The sequence below is a fragment of the Pelophylax lessonae genome (assembly GCF_965119305.1).
Source record: "Pelophylax lessonae genome assembly, chromosome: 2".
In the NCBI taxonomy this organism is placed as follows: domain Eukaryota; kingdom Metazoa; phylum Chordata; class Amphibia; order Anura; family Ranidae; genus Pelophylax; species Pelophylax lessonae.
The window spans coordinates 562,449,707-562,473,075 of record NC_138769.1 but is presented as its reverse complement, the minus strand read 5'-3'; the positions used below and the strand labels follow the sequence as shown (position 1 = coordinate 562,473,075).

General features: G+C 47.3%; 1 protein-coding gene across 1 annotated transcript in view; it reads left to right on the top strand.

Moving 5' to 3' along the window:
* PA2G4 (proliferation-associated 2G4) overlaps window positions 1–23,369 on the top strand; it is a 54,135-nt gene that overhangs the window by 19,201 nt on the left and 11,565 nt on the right. Inside the window, exons 2-8 of the mRNA XM_082246863.1 lie at window positions 474–602; window positions 697–802; window positions 2,406–2,475; window positions 3,771–3,863; window positions 8,936–8,999; window positions 10,243–10,321; window positions 21,562–21,640. Of these exons, the coding sequence (XP_082102989.1) occupies window positions 474–602; window positions 697–802; window positions 2,406–2,475; window positions 3,771–3,863; window positions 8,936–8,999; window positions 10,243–10,321; window positions 21,562–21,640 (620 nt within the window). The remainder of the gene's footprint in view (window positions 1–473; window positions 603–696; window positions 803–2,405; window positions 2,476–3,770; window positions 3,864–8,935; window positions 9,000–10,242; window positions 10,322–21,561; window positions 21,641–23,369) is intronic.

Below are 23,369 nucleotides of genomic sequence, written 5' to 3'. Positions count from 1 at the left end.
TTCCATCCTGTACTTGTGGAGGAGTCGTTTCTTTGTACTGGGAATTTGTCTGCTCTTCATCAGTATTGGAGGCTCATTGGGTCAGCACGTTTGTAGAGCTGAAAAGGTAATGCAATAGGATAATGTAGGATTCGCAGATGCCAGTAATCTTAACACGTTGCCTAAGATACGGTTACATTGATTCTTTTCACTTATTCTGTTGCTATTAGAAAAAAATGAATGGCCTCCATGTCGTCCACTTTGGTTTTTCCTTGGTTTGATAGACTTAAGTGGACCTACAGGGAGTTAATTGTATACTGAATATATTGTCCTGAAATTGCTGGTTTTGGTAGAATAATAAAGCTGTCCATGCAGACTCCCACACAAGAGGGCAAAATGCTCAATGAATGTGCTCAGCTCTCTTTCGAGAACAATGTAGTCCTTAAAAAGGAAGGTTTGTCATCTAATTAACCTTGTGGCTTTTTCCATTTTAGGGGTCCTGCGTACACTAGTGGAGACAGCTACAGCAGAGGCTTCCATCCTAAGCCTCTGTGAAAAGGGAGATGCTATGATAATGGAGGAAACTGGCAAAATCTTCAAAAAGGAGAAGGAAATGAAAAAAGGTACTGAAAAGCTACCTGGATTACAGCATAAACCTGTGCAATGTGTGATGCCACATTTTCTAGACTTATGGAGTGTATTTTGTTTTTATTTCAGGCATTGCCTTTCCAACAAGTATATCTGTTAATAACTGTGTGTGCCACTTCTCCCCTCTGAAGAGTGACCAAGATTATCTTCTGAAGAATGGTGATCTGGTGAAGATGTAAGATGTGACAACTTTGTAGAACAATGTGTATTAGTAGAGATGTTTCAACAAACTGAATATTCCAGGCATGTCTCTTAACCACTTAAGCCCCGGAGGATTTGGCTGCTAAACGACCAGGGGGTATTTTGCGATTCGGCACTGCGTGACTTTAACGGACAATTGCGCGGTCGTGCGACGCTGTACCTAAACGAATTTGGCGTCCTTTTTTTCCCACAAACAGAGCTTTCTTTTGGTGGTATTTGATCACCTGTGCAATTTTTTGATCATGCGCTATAAACAAAAAAGAGCGTAAATTTTGCAAAAATAGCAATATTTTTCACATTTTTTTATATGAAATTCCCCCCAAAAAAATGTAAAAATCAAAATTTAACATTTTCGGCCAATTTGTTATATGCTACCTATGTTTGGTAAAAAAAAAAAATCACAAAAAGCGTATTTTGATTGGTTTGCGCAAAAGTTATCGCGTTTACTAACAAAGGGAAAGATTTTTGTAATTTTTTTTTTTTTTTTTAACGCGTAATGGCGGCGATCTGCGATTTTTTTTTTTTTTTTTTTTTTTTTTTTTTTTTTTTTTTTTTTTTTTTTTTTTTTTTTGCGGTACTGAGACATTGCAGCGGACAAATCGGACCCTTGACTGACATTTTTGACACTTTTGGGGTTACCAGTGACATTTCTACAGTAATCAGTGCTATACATATGCACTGTTACTGTAAAAATACACTGGCAGTGAAGGGGTTAACTTTTTTTGAAAGGGAGGGGCTATGTGTGTCCCTAGGGGGCGTGCTTTCTACTGTGATTGGCTGTGGCTTCAGCTGTATGAACGGTGATCAACGGTTCTACATAGTAGAACCGTATGATCATCAATCATACACAGGGGAGAATGACAGGCAGCTTGTTTACACAAGCTCCTGACTTTCTCCCTCTCCCCCGCCGATCGCAGAGTGACCGGCGGACATCGGGTCCGCCGGTCACACGCGCGGGGGGGTCCGTGACCACGCGGGAGCGCGCCTCCGGGGGCACGCGCTCGCTCCCTAGACCCTCACAAGCAAGCGACGTAGACCTACGTCAGTTTGCCTGTGAGGGGCTGACCGCCGACGTAGATAGTCGTGCGGCGGTCGGCAAGTGGTTAAAATATTTATGATATCCCTTCACGGCTGTGCTTTTATGTCATGTTTTGCTCTTAGAAGCATGACATCCTAAAATTTGAAAAACAAAATTTAGTCCTGAGTTTAATGCATTTGGTTAGATAATAGTTCCTTTTGTCTAATGCAAAGTAAACCTGTAGTCTGTTACTTTATTAATCTGGCACTACTTATCAGTGATAGCCCACTATCAAGCCAAGAGGAGGTGGCTCAAAGTTCTGACTTCCTAGCTGGGCTCAATATTTGCATATCCTGGGTTTAGGGTGCCCAGGTGTGCTGAAAAGTAGCTAACATTGTCTGCAAGCACCTAGAGGTGGATTGAAGTGCCAGTTTATAAAAGATAACCTGTATTACAGGTACACTATAACATACCCTCTGATAATGAACTAGCAGTAAATAGCAGCTGCATCTACAGTTACCATGGAATCAGTGTAATAAAGGCTAACTTTGTATTCCAGTGACTTAGGAGTCCACGTAGATGGCTTCATTGCTAATGTTGCCCACAGCTTTATTGTTGGTGCCTCCAAGGTAAGCTTATGTTTTGTTCTGACGAGTCTGCAAAGCAATTATATTGTCAAAGACTGCACAATACATAACTGGGTTTTATGCAGAAGCCGCTTCTTTTCTGCAAATTGACCACAGGAAGTAGATTGCTTGGCACCACCATTATTCACAAACTGCCTTGTATTTTTTAATGAATGCAAGATGTTCTGATATTGGGCAGAGTGGAGAGGTGGGACAGAGACATCACAATCTCAACCTTGTCTAATCAGAAAACTTTTTTTATTTATGATTTGGGTTCAAAAATATTCCCTGTGCATGCATAGTCCAGTGCCTTTGACTTTAATGGAAAGCCTGTCTACAATTTATTAGCCTTTCCGTCAATGATTAAAGCAGGCCATGATGCCAATTTCTTCGGGGTACTGGAAAGAAAATCACTTGATTCCCCCATCAACACAGTATGTTGGTGGGGGAATCCCTCCCACAAAGCTGATTTGTTCTCCCTGCAGGGGTGGGGGTGTGGGGAGCCATCCCTTCCTTGAGAACTCAGTGACTACTGCTAGAGGCTATAGTGAAAATCCGACGTGCTGGTTGTACCCAAATCGATCAATGGATCAACTTCGGTATAATCAGCCTGCCCTATGATGGTTTGAATCTCCTCTGGGCCCTGCTTTACTGGCCATGATTTGGAACCATCTATGGTTGGTGCAAGTGATTTGGTGTCCGCAAAGGAAAATGGGTAAGATTTTAAAGCTAGTTTGTATGGCACTGTATAGTATGTGCACATTTCCTGAAGCTGAATTTTAGGGAAATATAATCTACTATAAAATTGCTCAGATCAGGTGAGTGGGCTTTTTTTTTAATCTGCATTCACAAACCACAACAGGGGTACTAACCCTTGCTTATTGTGGTAAAATAAAATGTATGTATAGGTTTCAAGCTTAAATAGATTCAAAGCGGCAAAATCAGTTGTCATAAAAGGAATTTCTCTCAGAAGGATGGATACTAAATAGGCAAAAGCTGCTTATCCTAGAGTTCAGCTTTAATATTAAAGGTCGAATGCTCTTGGGATGCCATCCTTATGTCCTTCACTGCTTGATGAGTCACTGACCTGGAACAAGCATGTGTGGGATACCTAATAAAGCTTTTTCCATGTCAGTGACTCTAAATAGGTAAGCATTAAAATGACATCCCTGCAACATGCACCTTTTTTATATAAAAAAAAAAAAATCAACATATCCCTTATATTGTCTTGACAGATGTGCTTTTAAGTTATTTTGTCTTAACATGTTGGCTGATCATTTTCCTGTCCTGTGATTCAGGAGTCTCCAGTGACTGGTCGTAAAGCAGATGTTGTTAAGGCCGCTCACCTTTGTGCAGAAGCTGCTCTCCGCCTGGTGAAGCCAGGAAATCAGGTATACAATTTTATTGCTGGGACTTCTTTAACTTTACTATTTTATATGTGTATACCAAAGTTCTGCTAAAAGAAGTAAGATTCCTTAATTACATTACATTTTTCAATGCAACTATTTAGTGCTTGATTCTGGCAGCCCTCCCTTTCTGTCGAGTTCAGTTGGAGACACAGTAATACCTTTGGAGTATAGATGTTAAGCAAAAAAAGTCAGAAAACTACAAAATTAAAAAGGGAAAAAGAGTACTTCGGAATGGAAAACCTTTTAAGTCACACAAGTTATGTAAACCTCAGTCTGAGAACCAATGTTTTTAAAGGTTGACTCCACTTTCAATGGCAAGAAATGGCAAAGAAAAAAAATAGCATATGCAATTGCTGCAGAAGCCATATTGTAATTCAGTTACCTTTTCAATTGGCAGAACTGTGTTTTTCTGTTAATTTCAAGCAATATGGCAGCCTGGAGGCCTTCTGTACACAGTTGGCCTTAAGAACATTCCAAGAAATGTCATTTTCAGTTTGTGGGTAGCTCACTGGTTTTCCCAGAAGTCTGCACTAAGATAAGTCGTATTTTGGGCATCCTCTGCAAAAAAAAAAGTCATCCTCCAGGACGGTCCAATGAGAGAGATGGGCTGTACCTCCTAAAGAAAACAGAAGCACTGAGAGAGAATTATAAAGATTGCCCCTTAGTTTGTGTTTCCTGCAAACTCCTACACAGATGAAGGAGAATTCATCCTCCGTTTTTTGCTGTTATTCGGGGCATGCAATGCCAAGCCGCTGCAAGCAAAGCCAACAGAATACTGGCATGTATAAAAAAGGGGATTCACTCCAGAAATAAAGAGATTATTCTCCCGCTCTACAAGACTCTGGTCCGGCCACATCTGGAGTATGCTGTCCAGTTCTGGGCACCGCTCCTCAGGAAGGATGTGCTGGAACTGGAAAGAGTCCAGAGAAGGGCAACAAAAATAATTAGGGGAATGGAGGACATCAGCTATGAGGAAAGACTACAAGCACTGAACTTATTCTCTCTGGAGAAGAGACGATTGAGGGGGGATATGACATCAATGTACAAATACTGTACTGGTGACCCTAGCATAAGGAACAAACTATTCAGAGTAAGGAAATACAATAAGACACGTGGCCACTCACTAAAACTAGAGGAAAGGCGGTTTAACCTTAAAGTGCGTAAGGGGTTCTTCACTGTAAGAGCGGTAAGGATGTGGAATTCTCTTCCACAAGCAGTCGTATCAGCAGGGAGCATTGATAGTTTCAAAAAACTATTAGATGGGCACCTTAGAGACCACAACATACAGGGGTATACAATGTACGGTTAAAAGCAAACACACACACACACATCATAGGTTGAACTGGATGGACGGATGTCTTTTTTCAACCTCACTAACTATGTAACTATGTGTTCTTGGATTCTCCCCACCTCCCCCACCTGTAGACTGGTTGTTCTGTGGCAGGCCTTTTTGAAGGGGGGGGGGGTGGAGGGCCTTGGAAAGAGGTTAGCTGCAGGACTGTTTCCCTCTTTTTATGGTCCCCTTCTTTTTTGGAGGATGCTTTTTTGCTTACACTCTCCAGCACCCTAGGTGAGATGTGGAGGAGAGTGTAAATCTTGACGGACACTTACCGCAATGCTGGCCCAGAGGTCCTGGTCTAGGTCCGACTGGTCCCTCTTGGTCTTCTGCCCGCCATTTTAGCCCTCAGGGTTGTCTCCCTAGCTGCTAGCCCTCGTTGATTTTGCAGCCAAGAGAGCCGCCATGGCAGAAGTGACGTCGCCAGGATGACGGCCGGGCCGGAAGTTGCGCTCCACCCATCTTTGCTTGGGTCAGTGCTCCTAAAGGGTTAACTGCTTTAAACCAGTTCTCTACCGCCCCACGCAGATATACTGCGGCAGGGCGGCCCTCCTGCGCGAAACATCGTACCTGTGATTGGACACAGCAGGAGCCTATCATTGGGTCCAGCAGACCCGATGTATTCTGGCACCCCACGATCGTTCATGAGGGAGGCAGAACGATGGTCTGCCTATATAAACAAGGCAGACCACAGTTCTGTGAAGATGGGGCAGACCACCGTTCTGTGAAGATGGGGATCTTCCTGCTGAGCAGGAACATGGATCTCGGTCTTCCCTCAGTCAAAGCACCCCCCACAGTTAGAGAACACTCCCAGGGAATACATTTAACCCTTTGCTCATCCCTGATAACTCCTTCCCTGCCAGTGTCATTTGTACAGTGACTGCATTTTTTTTTAAAGCACTGATCACTGTATTAGTGTCACTGGTCCTCCAAAGTGTCAATTAAGCCCCGTACACACGTACCGATTGTCGACCGTAAATATTCGGCCGACGACCGATCGGCCGATTGTAGGCTTGTTAGTATGATGCTTCCGACAGCGCATTTTCGGCCGAACAGAATCTGTTGTGCAGGCATTAAAATTTTTGTTGGCCGTCACCAGAACGGCCGATTGTTCGCCAGTCAGTACAGATTTCGGCCGACAGACAGCAGATTGGCAAGACTGGGCATGCTCAGAAAAGAAAAAAGACAAGGAAAGTTAACCATCACATGACATCACTTCTGCAGTCGGCTGTTGTTGGCCGACAAAATTCGTGTGCATTCTTTTGCAGTTTTAAACAGACAGGACAGCCCTGGACAAAAGACGGCCGATCGTTCGGCCGACGATCAGTACGTGTGTACAGGGCTTTAGTTTCAGGTTTGTCAGCTGAAATGCATCAGTCCCATTAAAAATCGCTGATCGCCAGAATTACTAGTAATCCCATAGTTTATAGTAGTGATCGATCGATATCGTTTTTTTTTAATACCGATATTTTGGTCATCAGATACTGAAAAGCACTCAAAACGCCAAGTTTGGCTGTTTTGAATGCTGTCAGTTTTTTTTAATTTGACGCCGAGTACCCGGAAGTGATGTCCATGACATCACTTCTGGGTTTTTTACATGGAGACCCGATCGGAGCCGAATGCGGCTTTGATCGGCTCTTCTCCTTGGCGGCAGTGGAGGTAGGAAGCCTGGGTCTCCCAGTGGGACGGGAGATCCGGGCGAGCCGCGGAGGGAGAGGGGAGGATGTCCCCTTTCCGCTCCTTGTAATGACAGCTGAGCGGCTTCTGAGCCGCATCGATTGTCATTACAAGTCAGCCTAGCCTTCGGCTATGGACACCGGTACCGGGTTGATGCCTCTAGCTGCAGGCATCACCCCGGTACATGCACTTTCCCTAAATATAGGCAAATCCAAACGCCGATACAGATATATCGAGGAAAGTGCATATCGGCACCTGATATATCGGTGTTGCCGATAATCGGTCAATCTCTAGTTTTAGACTCTAACTTTTGTGCAAACCAATCAATATTCAATATTCCCTATTTGGGATTTTTTTTTTTTTAACCAAAATTATGTTGCAGAATACATATATGGCCTAAATTGCTGAAGAAATAATTTTTTTTTTTTTTTTTTACATTTTATTTTATTGGAAATGTTTATAGCAAAAAAGTAAAATGATATTATGTTTTCAAAATTGTCAGCCTTTTTTTATAGCGCAAAAACTGTAGAAGTGATCAAATACTTCCAAAAAAAAAAAAAAATTTGTTGGGGGAAAAAAAAAGGGACATCACTTTTATTTGGGTACAGTGTCGCACGACCGCGCAATTGTCAGTTAAAGTGATGTGGTGCTGTATCGCAAAAAATGGCCTGGTCATGAAGGAGAGTAAACCTTTCGGGGCTGAAGTGGTTAAAGGGATGCATGCAGACCCTTCAACTTTCCTCATTGGAACACTTAATGAAAAAGCCACTCCTACACGAAAAACACTCTGCACATTGACATTCAATCAAACAGGTTTTTCTTCAAAGCAGAAATCTGCAATAAAGTTTGTTTAAAAATCCTTGCAGTGTACATTGATCACCCAGAGGGGATTTTGTGTATGTTTGTTTGTTTTTTTTCTCAGCAAAAGTGGAGTTACTTTTTAAAAAAAAAAAAATTATATCGAGAAGAACTTTATTAAACTTTGTGCAAAAAAAAAAAAAAAAAATACAGAGTCCAGAGCAGACACGCCCACATCATACAGATAACCAGCAAAAAGGAGTTGATATCCTGCATACATTAATGACCGAATAAGGCACCCTTTGCATCCGAATAGGCAGCTCATATTTACATTCTTATAAGGAAATGGCAGTCATATACGTCATAGTGCCATGCATCTACCCATGTAAAGGTACTAAACATCACCCTCCCAGCCTGCCAGCCACCAATCTATCTAGCACCAGGTCCACCGGAGCCAGGCCCGGGACAGCCAACCACGGAGCCCACAACTTCTCAAACTTGCCCGGACTGCCCCTGTGCTTATATATGTACTTTTCCAATCGAATTACTTTTTAAATTTAGATAAACCGTGTAACCATAAATAGCCTTATGAAATGGAGAGCCCTGGTCAGTATGGACCGCATATGATTCCAGTGGTGATGTGGTGGATGGTATTGCTGCCTTATAGCAATTATGTGATACACTTATTCTGCATGGCTTGTTATTGTAACTTATGTTAAACCAGAGCTCCACCCAAAAGGGGAAGTTCTGCTTTAACGCCTTATCCCCGCCAACTGTTTGTGAAACAGAGCTTTTGGGAAAGTGGGGGCGGGGGGGGGCGGGTACCCGATCCCACTTCCGTTCCGGTCGATCAGAAGTGGAAGTTCTCCTTTCCGAAGCGAAAAAATAATGGCCCTATTATGACAGGGATAGTTCCTGGTATATGTGGTTAGGATTTGCATTTTACTACATTCGGTTTCATGAGCAGTTGGATAAGAAGAGTTTCAGGTCAATAAAGGTAAAAAGAAAAGCTGGCTATGCATTGCACTTATTAGATTGGAAACGAAGCCCGCGTAAAACGCGGAAGTTTGAATCTGTGGTAAATGTTTGATGTATTCAATTAGGTAGTGCTAAAGGGGCAATGGTAAAAGGCTTCTGCTTCCAGCCACTGACTAAAGTCCTGTCTAACATTGACGCTAGTTACTCAAGTGTTGCTTGTATGCAAAATTCCAGAAGATTGACGCATCTTTTTTTTAATTTTTAGAACACACAAGTAACTGAAGCATGGAACAAGATTGCTCCTTCTTTTAGCTGTAATCCAATTGAAGGTATGTAATGCATGTTACACTTTTCTACTTCACCCAGAAAATCATATACTTCTCCAGAAGGAGCATGCACAGTGGCGGTTACTGGTGCTGTGCCTGGCCAGCACATTTATTTTATGATCCAGTGACATTTCTTTGGCACTCTTTGCTTGGGGCACACACAATACTGTTCTTGGAAATCTAGATCCAGTACTAGATATGCGCTGGCCAAACAGCGCTGGCAGCTACAGTTGCATGCGTTAAGCAAGCACTGGGCTAAAACGCACCCACTAAAATGTTACCTCTGAAGGGTTTATTGCCACTGAGAAGAAACCTGAAAACCTAAAGGCACAATATTTACCAATAGCATCCATTTCTTTTAGCAAATCCTATTCTCATTTTGTCCTTAGGAAAAAATAGAAATCAGATGTCAATTTACATATGGCTAAATTCTTGCCAAGTCATACTAAGGTGTTCTTTCTGTGTACTCGAATCACTTATGATCTCAATGTGCAATATACTGTATGTTATGATTGCTACAGTTTTGTGAACTGTTTTATAGTTTTCATTAATATACTTCTATTTCAGTAATAATTCATGAGCTGCAGAATGTTTGGGGATATGAATCCAATAGATCCTCAATATCCCATACTTCTATTACCTTGGTGAGAGATTCTAGACCAGCTAGGAGTTTAAAACTGAAGCAGTGACTTGGGCATCATTTGTGCAAGTGTTTTAGCCATGCTGTTAATCCCCACATGCAAAAGTACCGATTCTTGTGACTGAGATGTGCACATAGCAGCCACTGAACCTGTACAGGCCGTCAGCGGCTGTAGCTATGTATCCTTGTTTGTACATCCACCACTTTGTGCTGCATGCAACTGCAATATCCGCAGGCAGTCTGCCGGCTGGCAAATGGGCACGAGTAGCTGCAGCCCTTCATTAGACCTACAGGCTCAGCGGCTGCTGCTGTCAACACGCAGCTGTCAATCCCAGCTGCAGGAATTGGTGGATTCTTGTCGCTGGGATTTGCAGTGTTGCTCAACACCTATTCTGAATTTTAAATTTGGGCAACAAGAGCAAAATAACTGGAAGCTGTCATGCAGTTAAGAGTGGGGACACTACATGCTAGGAGGTACAGAGGTGGAAGTTGATCCCTTACATAGTAAATGGATCTGGCTGTTCAGTTTTAGAGGCTTTCTCAAACACAGCAAACTTGTTTACTGTATATATTCAGTATAAGCTAATGTTGTGTATTTCACCCTAGGAATGCTTTCTCATCAGTTAAAACAACATGTTATTGATGGAGAGAAGACCATCATTCAAAACCCTACTGACCAGCAAAAGTAAGTTAGGATTTATGTTTAGTGTATGCATTATTTGTGTTTATATTCTAAGTTGTAAAGCTCTTATTATTTTGGCATCTTATAAATTGTGCTGCCTTATTTTGATTTTTGGCCTTAAAGCGGAGTTCCACCCTAAAAACTATTTTTCTCTTACGTCCTCCGACAGTCGCCGCCTCTTCATATTCGTCACATATGGGGTATTAGACTTTGCTCCGAAGGAGTAGCTAGGCAACAGAATATGTTAACAATAAAGCTTTAACATATCCCACCCTCAAGGGGTGGTCCCCTCAGTCAATACCCTCCTACTTCCTGCAACCATATCTCAGTTTTAATGTCTAGCTTGTCAGGAGTGGCTGGCTCTCTCTGTGCTGGGACTTTCTGTCCCAGACTCTTTCTTCTTTTTAATATTTTGTTTGAGTTTTACTCTCTACCTTTCATTAGCTGTTATTTTGTCAGCGTTAGTTAGTTCTTCGGACGAAGAGGATCATGCGGACTGGGTCTCGGGCTGATCCCCCTGGTCGCAGGTCGTGGGTCAGTGGCTTCCCAGTCTGCCATCGAGCGTTCAGCCAGGTAACGCTCCTGGCATAGTGAACGACCCATCCCTGTTCGGTGCAGGGATGATTGGTGAGGTGGCTACCTCACCGGACGCTGTGCGGTTTCTTAACCTCCATTGTGTGCGTCTTGAATTGCGACTCTCCCTGCCTCATGTGCAGCGGCTTGTTCGCCTGTGCGTGTTCCCCACGCCATGTGAGGTAAGTGTATTTATGTGGGGACCTGTCTGTCGGGGGGGGTATCAGTCTGGGACTGTGTAACCTGCCTCTATTCACGCTGCTTGTCTCCCTATCTCTCGGCTGCATGCTGTGGGCTGCAAGGGGGGGGGGGGGAGCTGTATGACACTGTGTGTGTCAGGCTGGGCAGTGTGAGAAGCTGTGTGCTGTGGGGCATGTTTTTTTCTTGGCATGTTTGGGCATATACAGCGATCGCTGCGGCGATCTAACATGTATCCTTATATTGGGATGTTATGTGTGTGTTTTAATGCACTGTGGAGCGGCGTTTTCGGCGCCAAACGACGCCATTTTGCCGGCGCCCGCTCCGGCCGCATGGTTTACATGCATGGCGGCCATTTTCTTGTAGCCTCCATAGGCTTACATAGAGCGCCCTGGCAGCATCCCTTCCTCTTTCCAGGAACACCGATCGAGGCAGCAGCGAGGGTCTCCTCAGGTTTTATCCTTCTGTTCTTGCTATCCATTGCCTGTGTTCAGTTTGCATATTCCCTGTGGGGGTCTCATTGTGCTTGAGTGTGGTGCGGTGGGCTGCGCTTGCCGCGCTTGCTAGAAAGGGGCAGTTAACCCTTGGTTGTCTGGCATTACAGGGGCAATGGATTTTCAGGAGGGCAAATTTCCTACAGTATTGGTGGAAAGCCAGGGGACCGCTGTTTCCCCCCCAGGGGGGGATTTAGCCACGATTGTGGTTGGCCTTGCTGCCCAGGTGCAAATGCTGGTGGCTGCTCAATCTACTAAACGGCCCAGAGTTGCTCTGTCCTCTGATTCTGAGGGTGAAGGTGATGGGGCTGTTCTGGCAGGGACCTCCTTATCGGGGACCAGCTCCTCTCTTGATCTAGTGGGGTCTGAGGGGGAGGCTGAAGTTGAGGGGGTCGATAATTCTCCCCCTGGCTCGCCTGAAGAGCTTGCAATCATGGATGAGTTGATTGCTTCCATTAAGCAAACGCTGCGTTTGCAGGACGAAGTGTGTCCCCCCGCTGCCTTGGCGGCTTATGGGACGCAGAGAAAACGCAGGACGCCGCAGGTTTTTCCCTGCAATGCTGATTTTCAGCGCGCTGTTAAGGATCAATGGCGCGATCTGCGCAAGCCTTTTGCGGTACCTAGTAAATTCAAGCTGCGTTATCCTTTCTCGCCTGCCACTGATGAACGGTGGTGTGTGCCTCCGCCAGTGGATCATGCAATTGCGGTTTTGAACAAAGCCACTGCGATTCCTGCAGAGGGTTCCCCTGTTTTCCGTGATGCCACGGATAGGAGACTGGAGTCTCTTGCCCGTCATACTTATTCTGTTACGGGTTCTATGCTTAAGGCTCTGTTTGCTTCTCTCATGGCGGCCCAGGCGATTGCAAGTTGGACGCAGATGCTTAGGCGCGTCCTAGTGGCCGATTCGGCCTCGGCGGCGACCCTGGATATGGTGGATCAGATCCACCAGGGTGTCATGTATCTGTGTGATGCGGACCTGGACCTGATTCCGTTGGCTGCACGTGTGCACAGCGTGGCGGTGTTGTCTCGCCGCCTGGTTTGGTTGAAATGTTGGTCGGTGGACCAATCTTCACGTAAGACCTTAGCCAATCTGCCTTATGATGGGTCTCGCCTTTTTGGGGAGTCCCTGGATGTGTTGATTAAGGGGATCACCGGGGGTAAGAGCACTCTCTTGCCCCATTTCCCCAAGGCTAAGGGGGCTTCTGGGAAGAAGCATGCAAATTTTCGGCCCCCTCAGGGGTCCTTTCGTGCCTTTCGGCCGCACTACAAGGGCAAACCGTTCAAAGGCCAAGGCTCTCAGAAGAAGCCCTGGTCTGGGAAACAGAAGTCCGGCCAATCCGGACCTGCAGCCCATAACAGTTCGGCCTGAAGGGGCGCCCTCACCCAGTTTTGGGGTGGGGGGACGCTTGCTCGGTTTTCTTCAGCCCTGGTTGGCCCGTGTGCGGGACAGATGGGTTCTGGAAATCGTTCGATCTGGTTACAAGATCGAGTTTCTCTCTCGGCCGGAGAGCAGATTTTTTCCCTCAAATCTTCAACTGTCTCCAGAGCGCCTGCGGGATCTGCACCTGGCGGTGCGGGACCTGAGGGCTCAGGGAGTGGTGGTTCCGGTGCCTCATCGGGACAGGTTTCGGGGGTTTTATTCCAATCTGTTCACCGTGCCCAGAAAGGAGGGCAAGGTTCGTCCGATTCTGGACTTGAAGGCTCTGAACCGCTCTGTGCGGGTTCGCAAGTTCCGCATGGAATCCCTGCGGTCGGTGGTGGCTGCCCTGGTTCCGGGGGAATTCATGGCCTCCATCGATTTGAAGGATGCGTACCTTCACATTCCCATATTCGAGGGTCATCAGAGGTACCTTCGATTTGCCATTGCGGAGGATCACTACCAGTTCGTGGCGTTGCCCTTTGGTCTCGCCTCGGCTCCGCGGGTCTTCACCAAGGTGCTTGCACCGGTTCTGGCATTATTGAGGGCCCAGGGCATTTCTGTCCTGGGGTATCTGGACGACATTCTGGTTCGGTCTGCGACCAGACAGGGTCTGGAGGAGGACCTGTCTGTCACACTGCAAACTCTGCAGGAGTTTGGTTGGACGATAAATGTTCCAAAGTCGACACTGAGTCCGTCGGTTCGTCTCCCCTATCTGGGAATGATACTGGACTCGGTGCAGGCGAAGGTCTTCCTGCCGGAAGACAAACTCAGGACTCTTCAGGAGGAAGTCAGGTTCCTCAGGGACGTTCCGACCTCGTCTCTGCGGACGTGTATGAGATGTCTGGGATTGATGGTCTCGGCCTTCGAGGCGATTCCTTTCGCGCAGTTTCACACGCGGGGTCTCCAAGCGGAGATCCTGTCCAGGTGGGACGGGCGACCTCAATCTCTGGATCTTCAGATCTCGTTGAGTCATCGCACCAGGGAAAACCTTCTGTGGTGGCTCTAGTCCCCGTTGGTGTCCGGGGGCAAGTCGTTTCGTCCGATCTCGTGGACGGTAATCACCACGGATGCCAGCCTATCGGGCTGGGGTGGAGTTCTGGGCGTTCTGTCCGCCCAGGGGACTTGGTCGGAGGGGGAGTCTTCCCTTCCGATCAACATTCTGGAATTGCGTGCGATAAGGCTCTGTCTTCATCGCTGGACGGACCGGCTGCAGGGTTGCCTGGTTCGGGTGCAGACGGACAATGCCACGGCGGTGGCCTACATCAACCACCAAGGGGGCACCAGGAGTGCCCGAGCGGCTCGAGAAGTGGCCGACATTCTGTCTTGGGCCGAGACTCATGTCCCGGCGATAACGGCGGTTCACATTCCGGGAGTGGAGAACTGGCAGGCGGACTATCTGAGTCGCCAGACCCTGGATCAGGGGGAATGGTCTCTCCATCCGGCTGTCTTCCAGACGTTGTGCGCGAGGTGGGGTCTTCCAGATGTGGACCTGTTCGCGTCTCGCCTCAACTACAAGGTGAAGAGGTTCGTGGCAAGGACGCGCGACCCTCGGGCAGACGCGTCGGACGCGTTAGTGGCCCCGTGGCATCAGTACAGGCTGATGTACGCGTTTCCACCGATTCAGTTGCTGTCCAGGTTCCTTCGCAGGTTACACTCGGAACGCAGCACGGTGATTCTTGTGGCACCGGACTGGCCTCGCCGGTCCTGGTACGCCGACCTCGTGAATCTGGCGGTCGACGCCCCTTGGCGTCTGCCTCTTCGAGACGATCTACTGTCTCAAGGACCGATTTACCATCCTGCTTTACAGTCGCTGGCTTTGACGGCCTGGCTGTTGAGACCGAGGTCCTGAAGGAGAAGGGTCTCTCTCCAGAGGTCGTTCATACTTTGATCAACGCGAGGAAGTCTTCCTCGGGGAAGGTTTTATTACCGTACTTGGAAGGCCTATTTTGCCTGGTGTGAGTCCAGGGGGTTTTCATCCCGCACGTACTCGGTTTCCTGTGTGCTGTCTTTCCTTCAGACGGGTGTCGATCAGCGTTTGGCGCTGGCTACGATAAAGGGTCAGGTGTCTGCGCTGGCCGTTCTGTTTCAACGTCCCGTGGCTTCCAACTCCTTGGTTGGCACTTTTATTCAGGGTGTGCGGCATCTGGTTCCTCCTAGGAGGGATCCTTTGCCCCCTTGGGACTTGAATCTCGTTCTATCTGTGTTACAACGTGCTCCTTTTGAACAGATCAGGGAGATCTCGTTGTCTATGTTGTCCAAAAAGGTCGCCTTTTTGGTGGCGATCACTTCGGCTCGCAGAGTGTCGGAACTGGCGGCTTTGTCCTGCAAGTCTCCGTACCTGGTTGTTCATTTGGATAAGGTGGTCTTGCGACCTAATCCTTCTTTTCTGCCGAAACGAGTTTCGGAATTCCATCTTAATGAGGATATTGTTTTGCCTTCGTTGTGCACGAAGCCTAAACATCCAAAGGAGGTGAGATTGCACTCTCTGGATGTTGTTCGGGCGATAAGGGTTTACCTTAAATCGACTGAGTCTTTTCGTAAGACGGACTCCTTGTTTGTTCTTCCAGAGGGTCCTCGGAAGGGCATGGCGGCTTCGGCCTCTACCATCGCCAAATGGATCAGGCAGACCCTTGAACAGGCCTATGCTTTGCAAGGGAAGGTTCCCCCTGTGCCTGTGAAGGCGCACTCTACTAGATCTCTGAGTACGTCTTGGGCCTGTCGTCATGGGGCTTCTGTAGCCCAGGTGTGTAAGGCGGCGACTTGGTCGACCGTGCACACTTTCACGAAATTCTACAAAGTAGATGTTCGGGCATCGGCGGATGCTTCCTTTGGCCGCAAGGTCCTTAGTGCGGCTGTTCCCTAGGGTCCCTTGTTGGGGACTCCTGGCGGTTGGGATATCTTTTGCATCCCCTGGTTTTTTTGTCTTTTCCTGGGTTGTTGCTCCTGTTGAGCACTTATTTTTGCTGTTGCCCAGCTGGTTTCCTTCCTTTGGTAAGGTTCCTTTCTTTGATGTGGAGACTGCGTTGCCTTTCGGCGCGGATGCGTTTCCCACCCCTCATGTTTGCACTGCTTTGGGACGTCCCCATATGTGACGAATATGAAGAGGCGGCGACTGTCGGAGGACGTAAGAGAAAACGGAATTTTTGTAAAATCTTACCTGTAAAATTCCTTTCTCTGAGTCCTCCGACAGTGGCCGCCCCCGCCCCTCTTTTGGGGTTTGGTTGTATACTCTACTGCTATTCCACTAAAACTGAGATATGGTTGCAGGAAGTAGGAGGGTATTGACTGAGGGGACCACCCCTTGAGGGTGGGATATGTTAAAGCTTTATTGTTAACATATTCTGTTGCCTAGCTACTCCTTCGGAGCAAAGTCTAATACCCCATATGTGACGAATATGAAGAGGCGGCGACTGTCGGAGGACTCAGAGAAAGGAATTTTACAGGTAAGATTTTACAAAAATTCCGTTTTGCACGTCCGCTAGCTTAGATGAACCTGAAAGAATTTTTTTTTTTGTTTCACTTACCTTCCTTCCTCTTCCTCCCTCTGCGGCCGAGGCCCACAACATCTCTTCCTCCTTGCATTGACACCTAGGAGAAGAGCGTCGGCGATCCCAGGAGTCAATGCGCCTGCACCGGAGTCACTTGTCACTTCCAGTGCAGGCGCGTCATTCCCTGCTGAACAGCTTCTGCAATATGTACATTGTTGCTGGTTCAGCGCTGAGGCCGATATTCACCATTGCCCTTGTGACGCAAACTCTGAGTGGGTTAAGCTTTTACGCTGTTAACAGGTTGGGGGAGCAGCTCTCTCTCCCCCAACCCCCCCCCCCCCCCCCCCTCTTTGCTGAGCTGGCGAACCAGTTGGTCCAGGGGCTTCAGTTGATCTGTGGATGCCTCCTTTGGATGTGGCTCCCCTAGTTGCTAGGCTCTCTGTTTCGTCAGTGGTCCTTCGGCATATTTTGTGGCTCAAATGCTGCTCTACAGACCAGACTTCTAAAAGGCCTTGACTGGTTTTTCAAGGACATCAAGGGTCTCACAGTGGGAGAAGAGTACCTTTCTTCTGCAGTCTAGTAAGGGCAAGGACCCTCGTTGAAGTGGGCCAGTTTTCTCAGGACATACGTTTTTTTTCATCCCTCTGAGGTGACTGACACAAGATCAAAGCCTTTCAGGGCCGCCTCTGGTGGATCCAAGCGAACTTTGTCTGGCAAGTCAGGAGCGAGCTGCTCCAGACCCGCAGACAATGCTCCTGCAGCGTGAAGGTGCACCCTCGCCCGTATCTGGGGGGGGGGGGGGGGGGGCATCATTGCTGGCTTCTGGACCCGTGGACTTCCCTGGTACAAGTCAAGTGGGTCCACTAAGTCATACGGTCCGTCTAAAAGTTTGAGTTTCGTTTCCACCCTCCGGTAAGGTTCTTTCCCTCCAGCTGCCCCCGCTTACAGGGTCTTTTTGGGCGGTGCAAGACCTGTTACTTCACGGGAGGGATTGTTCCGGTTATGACATCGGAATGTTTTTGGGGTTTTTACTCAAACCTGTTTACAGTTCCCAGGAAGGAAGGCAAGGTGTGTCCAGTCCTGGACCTCAAGGAGCAGAACTGCTTTGTACAGGTGCAGAAGTTCAGAATGGTGGTGACATCTTGCATCAGGAGGATTTTCGTGCCTCTATCGACATCAAGGACGCTTACCTTCACACTCCCAATATGTGCTGGTCCCTTCCTCCGCTTTGCCGTGGGAGAGGAGCATTATCAGTTTGTGGCGTTACCCTTTGGTCTCGCCTCCGCTCCTCAGGTCTTCACAAAAGTGTTGGCCCTAGTGGTAGTATTGTTACGCCAGCGGGGGTTCTGCGAGCGGAGTCTCCTACTGCTCTGGTGGAAAGCCTGGAGATCACCATACAAACTCCTGAAGGAGTTCGGCTGGATTCTGAATTTTCAGAAGTCTGATCTGGTTCCGTCCACAAAGCTGGACTATCTGGGTCTGACTCTGGACTCTGCCTTAGCCAGAGTGCTCCTTCCTCTGGACAAACTCCAAAAACTGCAAGCTGCAATTTGTCTCCTGCTGTCCAGCAGATGGTTATCCCTCCAGGCTTGCATGTGGGTGCTGGTCCTAATGGTGTCTACCTTCTAGGCGGTTCCGTTTGCACAGTTCCATACGAGGTCTCTGCAAAAGCAGATTCTGAGCAAATGGGACAATCCACAGTCTCTGGACAATCCGATCTGGCTGAGCCGGGGAATGAAGAGTCCCTGATATGGTGGATTAGTTCTTCGGCTGGACAAATCCTTCCTCCCTCCCCTTGTATTGGACAGTGGTCACCGCGAATGCCAGCCTGTCCGGGTAGGGAGGTGTCCTCGCCAAAAATTCTGCTCAGGGGGTCTGGACACTGGAAGAGTCCAGACTACCGATCAATGTCCTGGAACTCCGAGCGATCAGACTGTCTGGAACATTGGACGGCTCGTCTTCAGGGATGTCCAGTGCGCATTCAATTGGACAATGCCACGGCCGTGGCTTATGTCCATCTTCCGGAGGGCACAAGAAGTGTCCTGATGGCTCTGGAGGTAGCCAGTATTCTAAGGTGGGCAGAATGTTTCGTTCCAGTCCTCTCCATCATACACATTACCAGGGTGGTAAACTGGCAGGCGGATTACCTCAGTTAGCAGGCTTCACCCAGAGATGTTTCATCAGTTGTCTCCTGTGGGGCATCCCCCAAGTGGATCTTTTGGCGTCTCGGCTCAACAGAAAAGTGCAGAGGTTTGTGGCAGTCATGGGGTTCTCTTGCGGATGCCACAAACACACTGGTGGCCCCGTGGGGTCAGTATTGTCTGATTTACGCCTTCTCTCCTCAAGCTTCTGCCAAGGCTTCTACGCAGGATCAAGGCAGAAAGGAATACGGTCATTTTAGTGTCCCCCCGAACTGGCCTCGCCGGGTTTGGTATGCCGATCTGGTGCAGCTGGTCGTTGACGTTCCTTGGAAGCTTCCTCATAGGGAGAATCTGTTGTCCCAAGGGCCAATCTTCCATCCTGCTTTACAGCCACTGGCTTTGACGGCTTGGCTGTTGAATGCCAGGTGCTGTTGGATAGAGGTTTGTCTGAGTCCGTAATTCCAATGCTGTTAAAAGCTAGGAAATCTACTTCTAGGAAGACCTACCATCGTACGTAGAAGATGTACATCAGATGGGTGTGAGTCTCTTGGGGTTCATCCTTGCCATTTTTTAGTGGCTCGGATTTTGACCTTCCTTCAATTGGGGGGTTGAGCAGAAACTGGCCTAGAGTACTATCAAGGGCCAGGTGTTGGCCTTGGCAATCTCCCTTCCCTTGGCCACACTCCTTGGTGCGTACCTTTCTTCAGGGAGTTTTGCACTTGGCAGAGTGTGGTCTCTGTAACTGCCTTGGGACCTCAATTTGGGGCTCTGTCCTTCAGTATTCTCCTTTTTGAGAATCTTTGGGAGATTCCCCTGCTTACACTGTCCCAGAAGGTGGCCTTTTTGGTGGCCATCACCTCTGTGCGCAGGATGTTGAGTTGGCGGCGTTATCTTGTCGTTCACCTTACTCGTTGGTTGAGATGAGGTAGTTCTTCGCCCCTGTCCGTTGTTCCTTCCAAAGGTTGTCTCTGATTTTTCATTTGAATGAAGACATTGTGTTGCCTTCCCTGTGTCCCAGGCCAAAACATCCGAATGAATTTGCTATGCATGCCTTGAATGTGGTCTGGGCAATTAGGGTGTACCTGGCAACTACGGAGTCTTTCAGGAAAGTCACTCACCATTTGTGCTTGCGAATGGGACTCGGAAAGGGTTGTCCGCTTCCTCTGCAACCATTTCCAGATGGATCAGACAGATGATTCAGGCCTATTCCACCAAGGGTCGGGTTCCTCCTTTCCCTATCAAGGTGCACTCTACTCGGGCTTTCAGTTCCTCTTGGGCCTTCCATCTTCAGGTGTCAGTGACGCAGGTTTGCAAGGCAGCCACCTGTTGGTGCACACTTTCACAAAGTTCTACAAAGTGGATGTTGGCATATGCAGATGCTTCTTTTGGCCGCAAGGTTTTGCAGGCTGCTGTTTAGAGGACCTAGTCCTCTTTGAGGGTGTATTTGTTTTTTTTCAGATGGGCTCCAGTTGTTTTGGTTGAGCTCCTGTTTACCTGGTTGGCTATAGTTTAACCTTGGGTCCTCCCTCCCCCCCCCCCCCTCTCACTTCCTCCTTCCTTCCTTCCTTCCTTCCAAAAATGAACCAGGAAAGCACATGCCCTATTAGTGCAGCAAACTTCTTTATTAAGCAAATATAAAATCACACAATGCAGTTACTTTATTTCATTTAGGATTCATCAGTCAGCTCTTTGCTGCCTTCTACTATAGAAAAAGAAACGGTACATCGAGATCTGTGTAACCTCTGTAATACCTTAAGAATTGCACTCAGTCCCCATGCTATAGTGATGGCCTGTAATGTTTCAGGCTCTGGATCCTGCTTAGGTGCTCATTTTGTGTAGTTAGATGCGGGGTTGCTATATAGGTCCAAGGCCATGATCCATTACTATGAAGACCCCTCAGTGGGTTTTGGGTGGGGGAGGCAGAAGAACTTGCCATGACAGACAAAGTCTAGACCTTACAACTTAGCATTGCAGCTCGGGCTTGTTTTCGACCTACTGCTCAACTCCTTGGCAAGATGTCCTTATTTACATTACCCTATCTGAGGAGACGTGCTTTAATCTCAAGAGCATGTAGGACCCCCTACCTTTTTTATATACTGGAGTCAGATGCTCCATTCTTGCAGCAAATGCAGCTCAGATTAGGGAGACCTTCTGTGGATATGTTCCAAACTTGTGAGATACTGGAATGTGGTGGTTAAGATTAGCAACATTTATTTTTTTTGAACGCTTATTAGTAATTGTTTCACTCATGTATTTTGCCCTATTTTTTAAACTCCAATTTGGATTGGCATACTAATCTTGGTGAAGACACAATCTGTTTGCCGCTAGCAGAATGCTAGTACTGAAATTGGCTTAAAATTCGGCCTACACATTGGGGGTTACAGAGCTCAGTCTTCCATACAAAAAAAAGGAATCTCATACACGTTTTTTGGGTAGACTGTTGTGTAACACAAAATCATTTTATATCCGGTAGGTAGTAAGAAGCTGCAGTTGAGGGTATAAGATGGGGGTCTTTAATCTATGGCCCTCTAGTTCGGTAACTTCAATTCCCATCATGCCTAGTCATGTCTGTGAATGTTAGTTTTACAATGCCTCATGGGATGTGTAGTTCCGCCACAGCTGGAGGGCCATAGTTTGAGGATCCCTGGTATAAGGCATTCTAATGCTTCAAGATAAACTTCCTGAGAAGTCAGTGGTTTGGGTTTCTGATATCTATATGAGAAAACAGGTGTGGCTGGGCAAATGATATATGCATAACTGTTGCTTCTGTAAGATCTTCTGTATGTGCATGGAAATGCACTTTGCATTTCTCCGCTGTGACTGGTATTTATTGCATTGTTGTGCATCTCTGGTTTTCCATTTGCTTGTAGCTGAAAAAAAAAAATAGTTGAATTGGATTTCATCTTTCTTTTTTTCATTTTTTTTGTAGGAAGGACCATGAAAAGGCAGAATTTGAAGTTCATGAAGTTTATGCTATTGATGTTCTTATTAGCACTGGGGAGGGAAAGGTGAGTTGTGTAGAGTGGTATGGTTTAAAGCATGGGTGTCCAACCTTTTGGCTTCTCTGGGCCACATTGAGTGTAGAGAAATTTTCTCGGGCCGCATACAAAATATATACTATAGTTAAGGTATAAGTAATAAAATGCTGCCGCCACGCCCCGTCCCCCAGCACTAATTTGACACAACTAGATGATGATCAAATAAAATGGAATCGGTATACAGAGGTTTACTTCTTCTGAGAGATATTAAAGGGAACACCCTATCCATCATGACCACTCCAGTGATTTGAAGTGGTCATGGTGCGAGAAGTCAGAAACCCTGCACATGCTGGGATATTTACAGTTATGTGCTGGGGGCTAGTTGCACCCCTAGCACATGTGACATAGCACATGTGACATAGGCAGCAAGAAAATGTCATGTCCCTATTCATACATGTATGAAAAAGGACATGACCTACTATGACAAAACACAACTAGTTATTAAAAACATATTGCAACAATTTAGACACGCTAATGCACATACCTTTTCTACTTATTTGCAGACTTCTGGCGGGTACTGCTGGTGGGTAATGCTGGTCATGCGGGTACTGCTGGAGGAAGCAGCGACTGCAGTAGAGAGCAGAGCTGCTTCCTGTATGGCTGCTGTCACAGGCAGGGGAGGGGTGCATTTCATATCACTCCGCCTGTGACAGAGGCAGAACTATACAGGAAGCAGCGGCTCTGTCACTGACTGCAGACATCCTAAGTCCTCCCGCAGAAGCCTAGTGAGTGCCCATACAATGCAGCCTAAACAGTGCCCATCCAATGCAGCTTCACCAGTGCGTGCCCAACCAATGCAGCCTGATCAGTGCCCATCCAATGCAGCCTCACCAGTGCAAGCCCATCCAATGCAGCCTCATCAGTGCGTGCCCATTCAATGCAGTCTGCAATGAAGAGAGGGGAGAGCTACAAAATTACACAGAGCAGGAAACTCCCGCTTACCCGGTGACCGCTGTCATACAAAGTCCTGCCTCCTGCACCAGCTCCTATGATAGATGTCACCAATGTGCTGTCTATCATAGGAGCAGGTCCAGGAGGCGGGGCTTCGTATGACAGCAGCCGCCGGGTAAGCAGTAGATCTCCGCTCTGTTTGTAATCCGGCCCCACTCCCCTCCCTTCCAAGGCAGCCTCTGCCTACATTTAGTTGGAAGCTGCTGTGGCCGTGCCCCCGACTCAACTTCCTCCCCAGCAAAAAAATAAATAAAAAATTGTCAGGGGGCAGTGGGCCGCATTGCCTGTGGTTCCGGGCCGCAGGTTGGACATGCCTGGTTTAAAGGGTAACTCCACTTTCGTGGGGGGGGGGGGGGGGGGAATATAGCGTATACAACTGCGACACAAGTCATATTGTATTTGAGTGTTGTTAAAAATGACCTTTCCTTTTCAGTCTGCAGCTGCTGTCATTTTCTGAAAATGCAATGCAATATGGCTACCTGGAGTTGTTCTGTACACAGAATGTGTACTGAACACACCCCAGAAACATAATTTCCTGCTTGTGTGATTGGCTCACTGATTTTCTTAGAAGTCTGCCTAAGATACAAGTCAGATTTCAGGCAACTCCTGCAACAAAAATGTAATTTTTGGTGAGATATTCCCAATCAGAACACATCAAAGGGATGCAGACCCTGCAGATTTCCTCATTAGTGTTCTACAGCTGATAGATAATTATGAAACCACTCCATTAGATCCACTCAGCACAGAG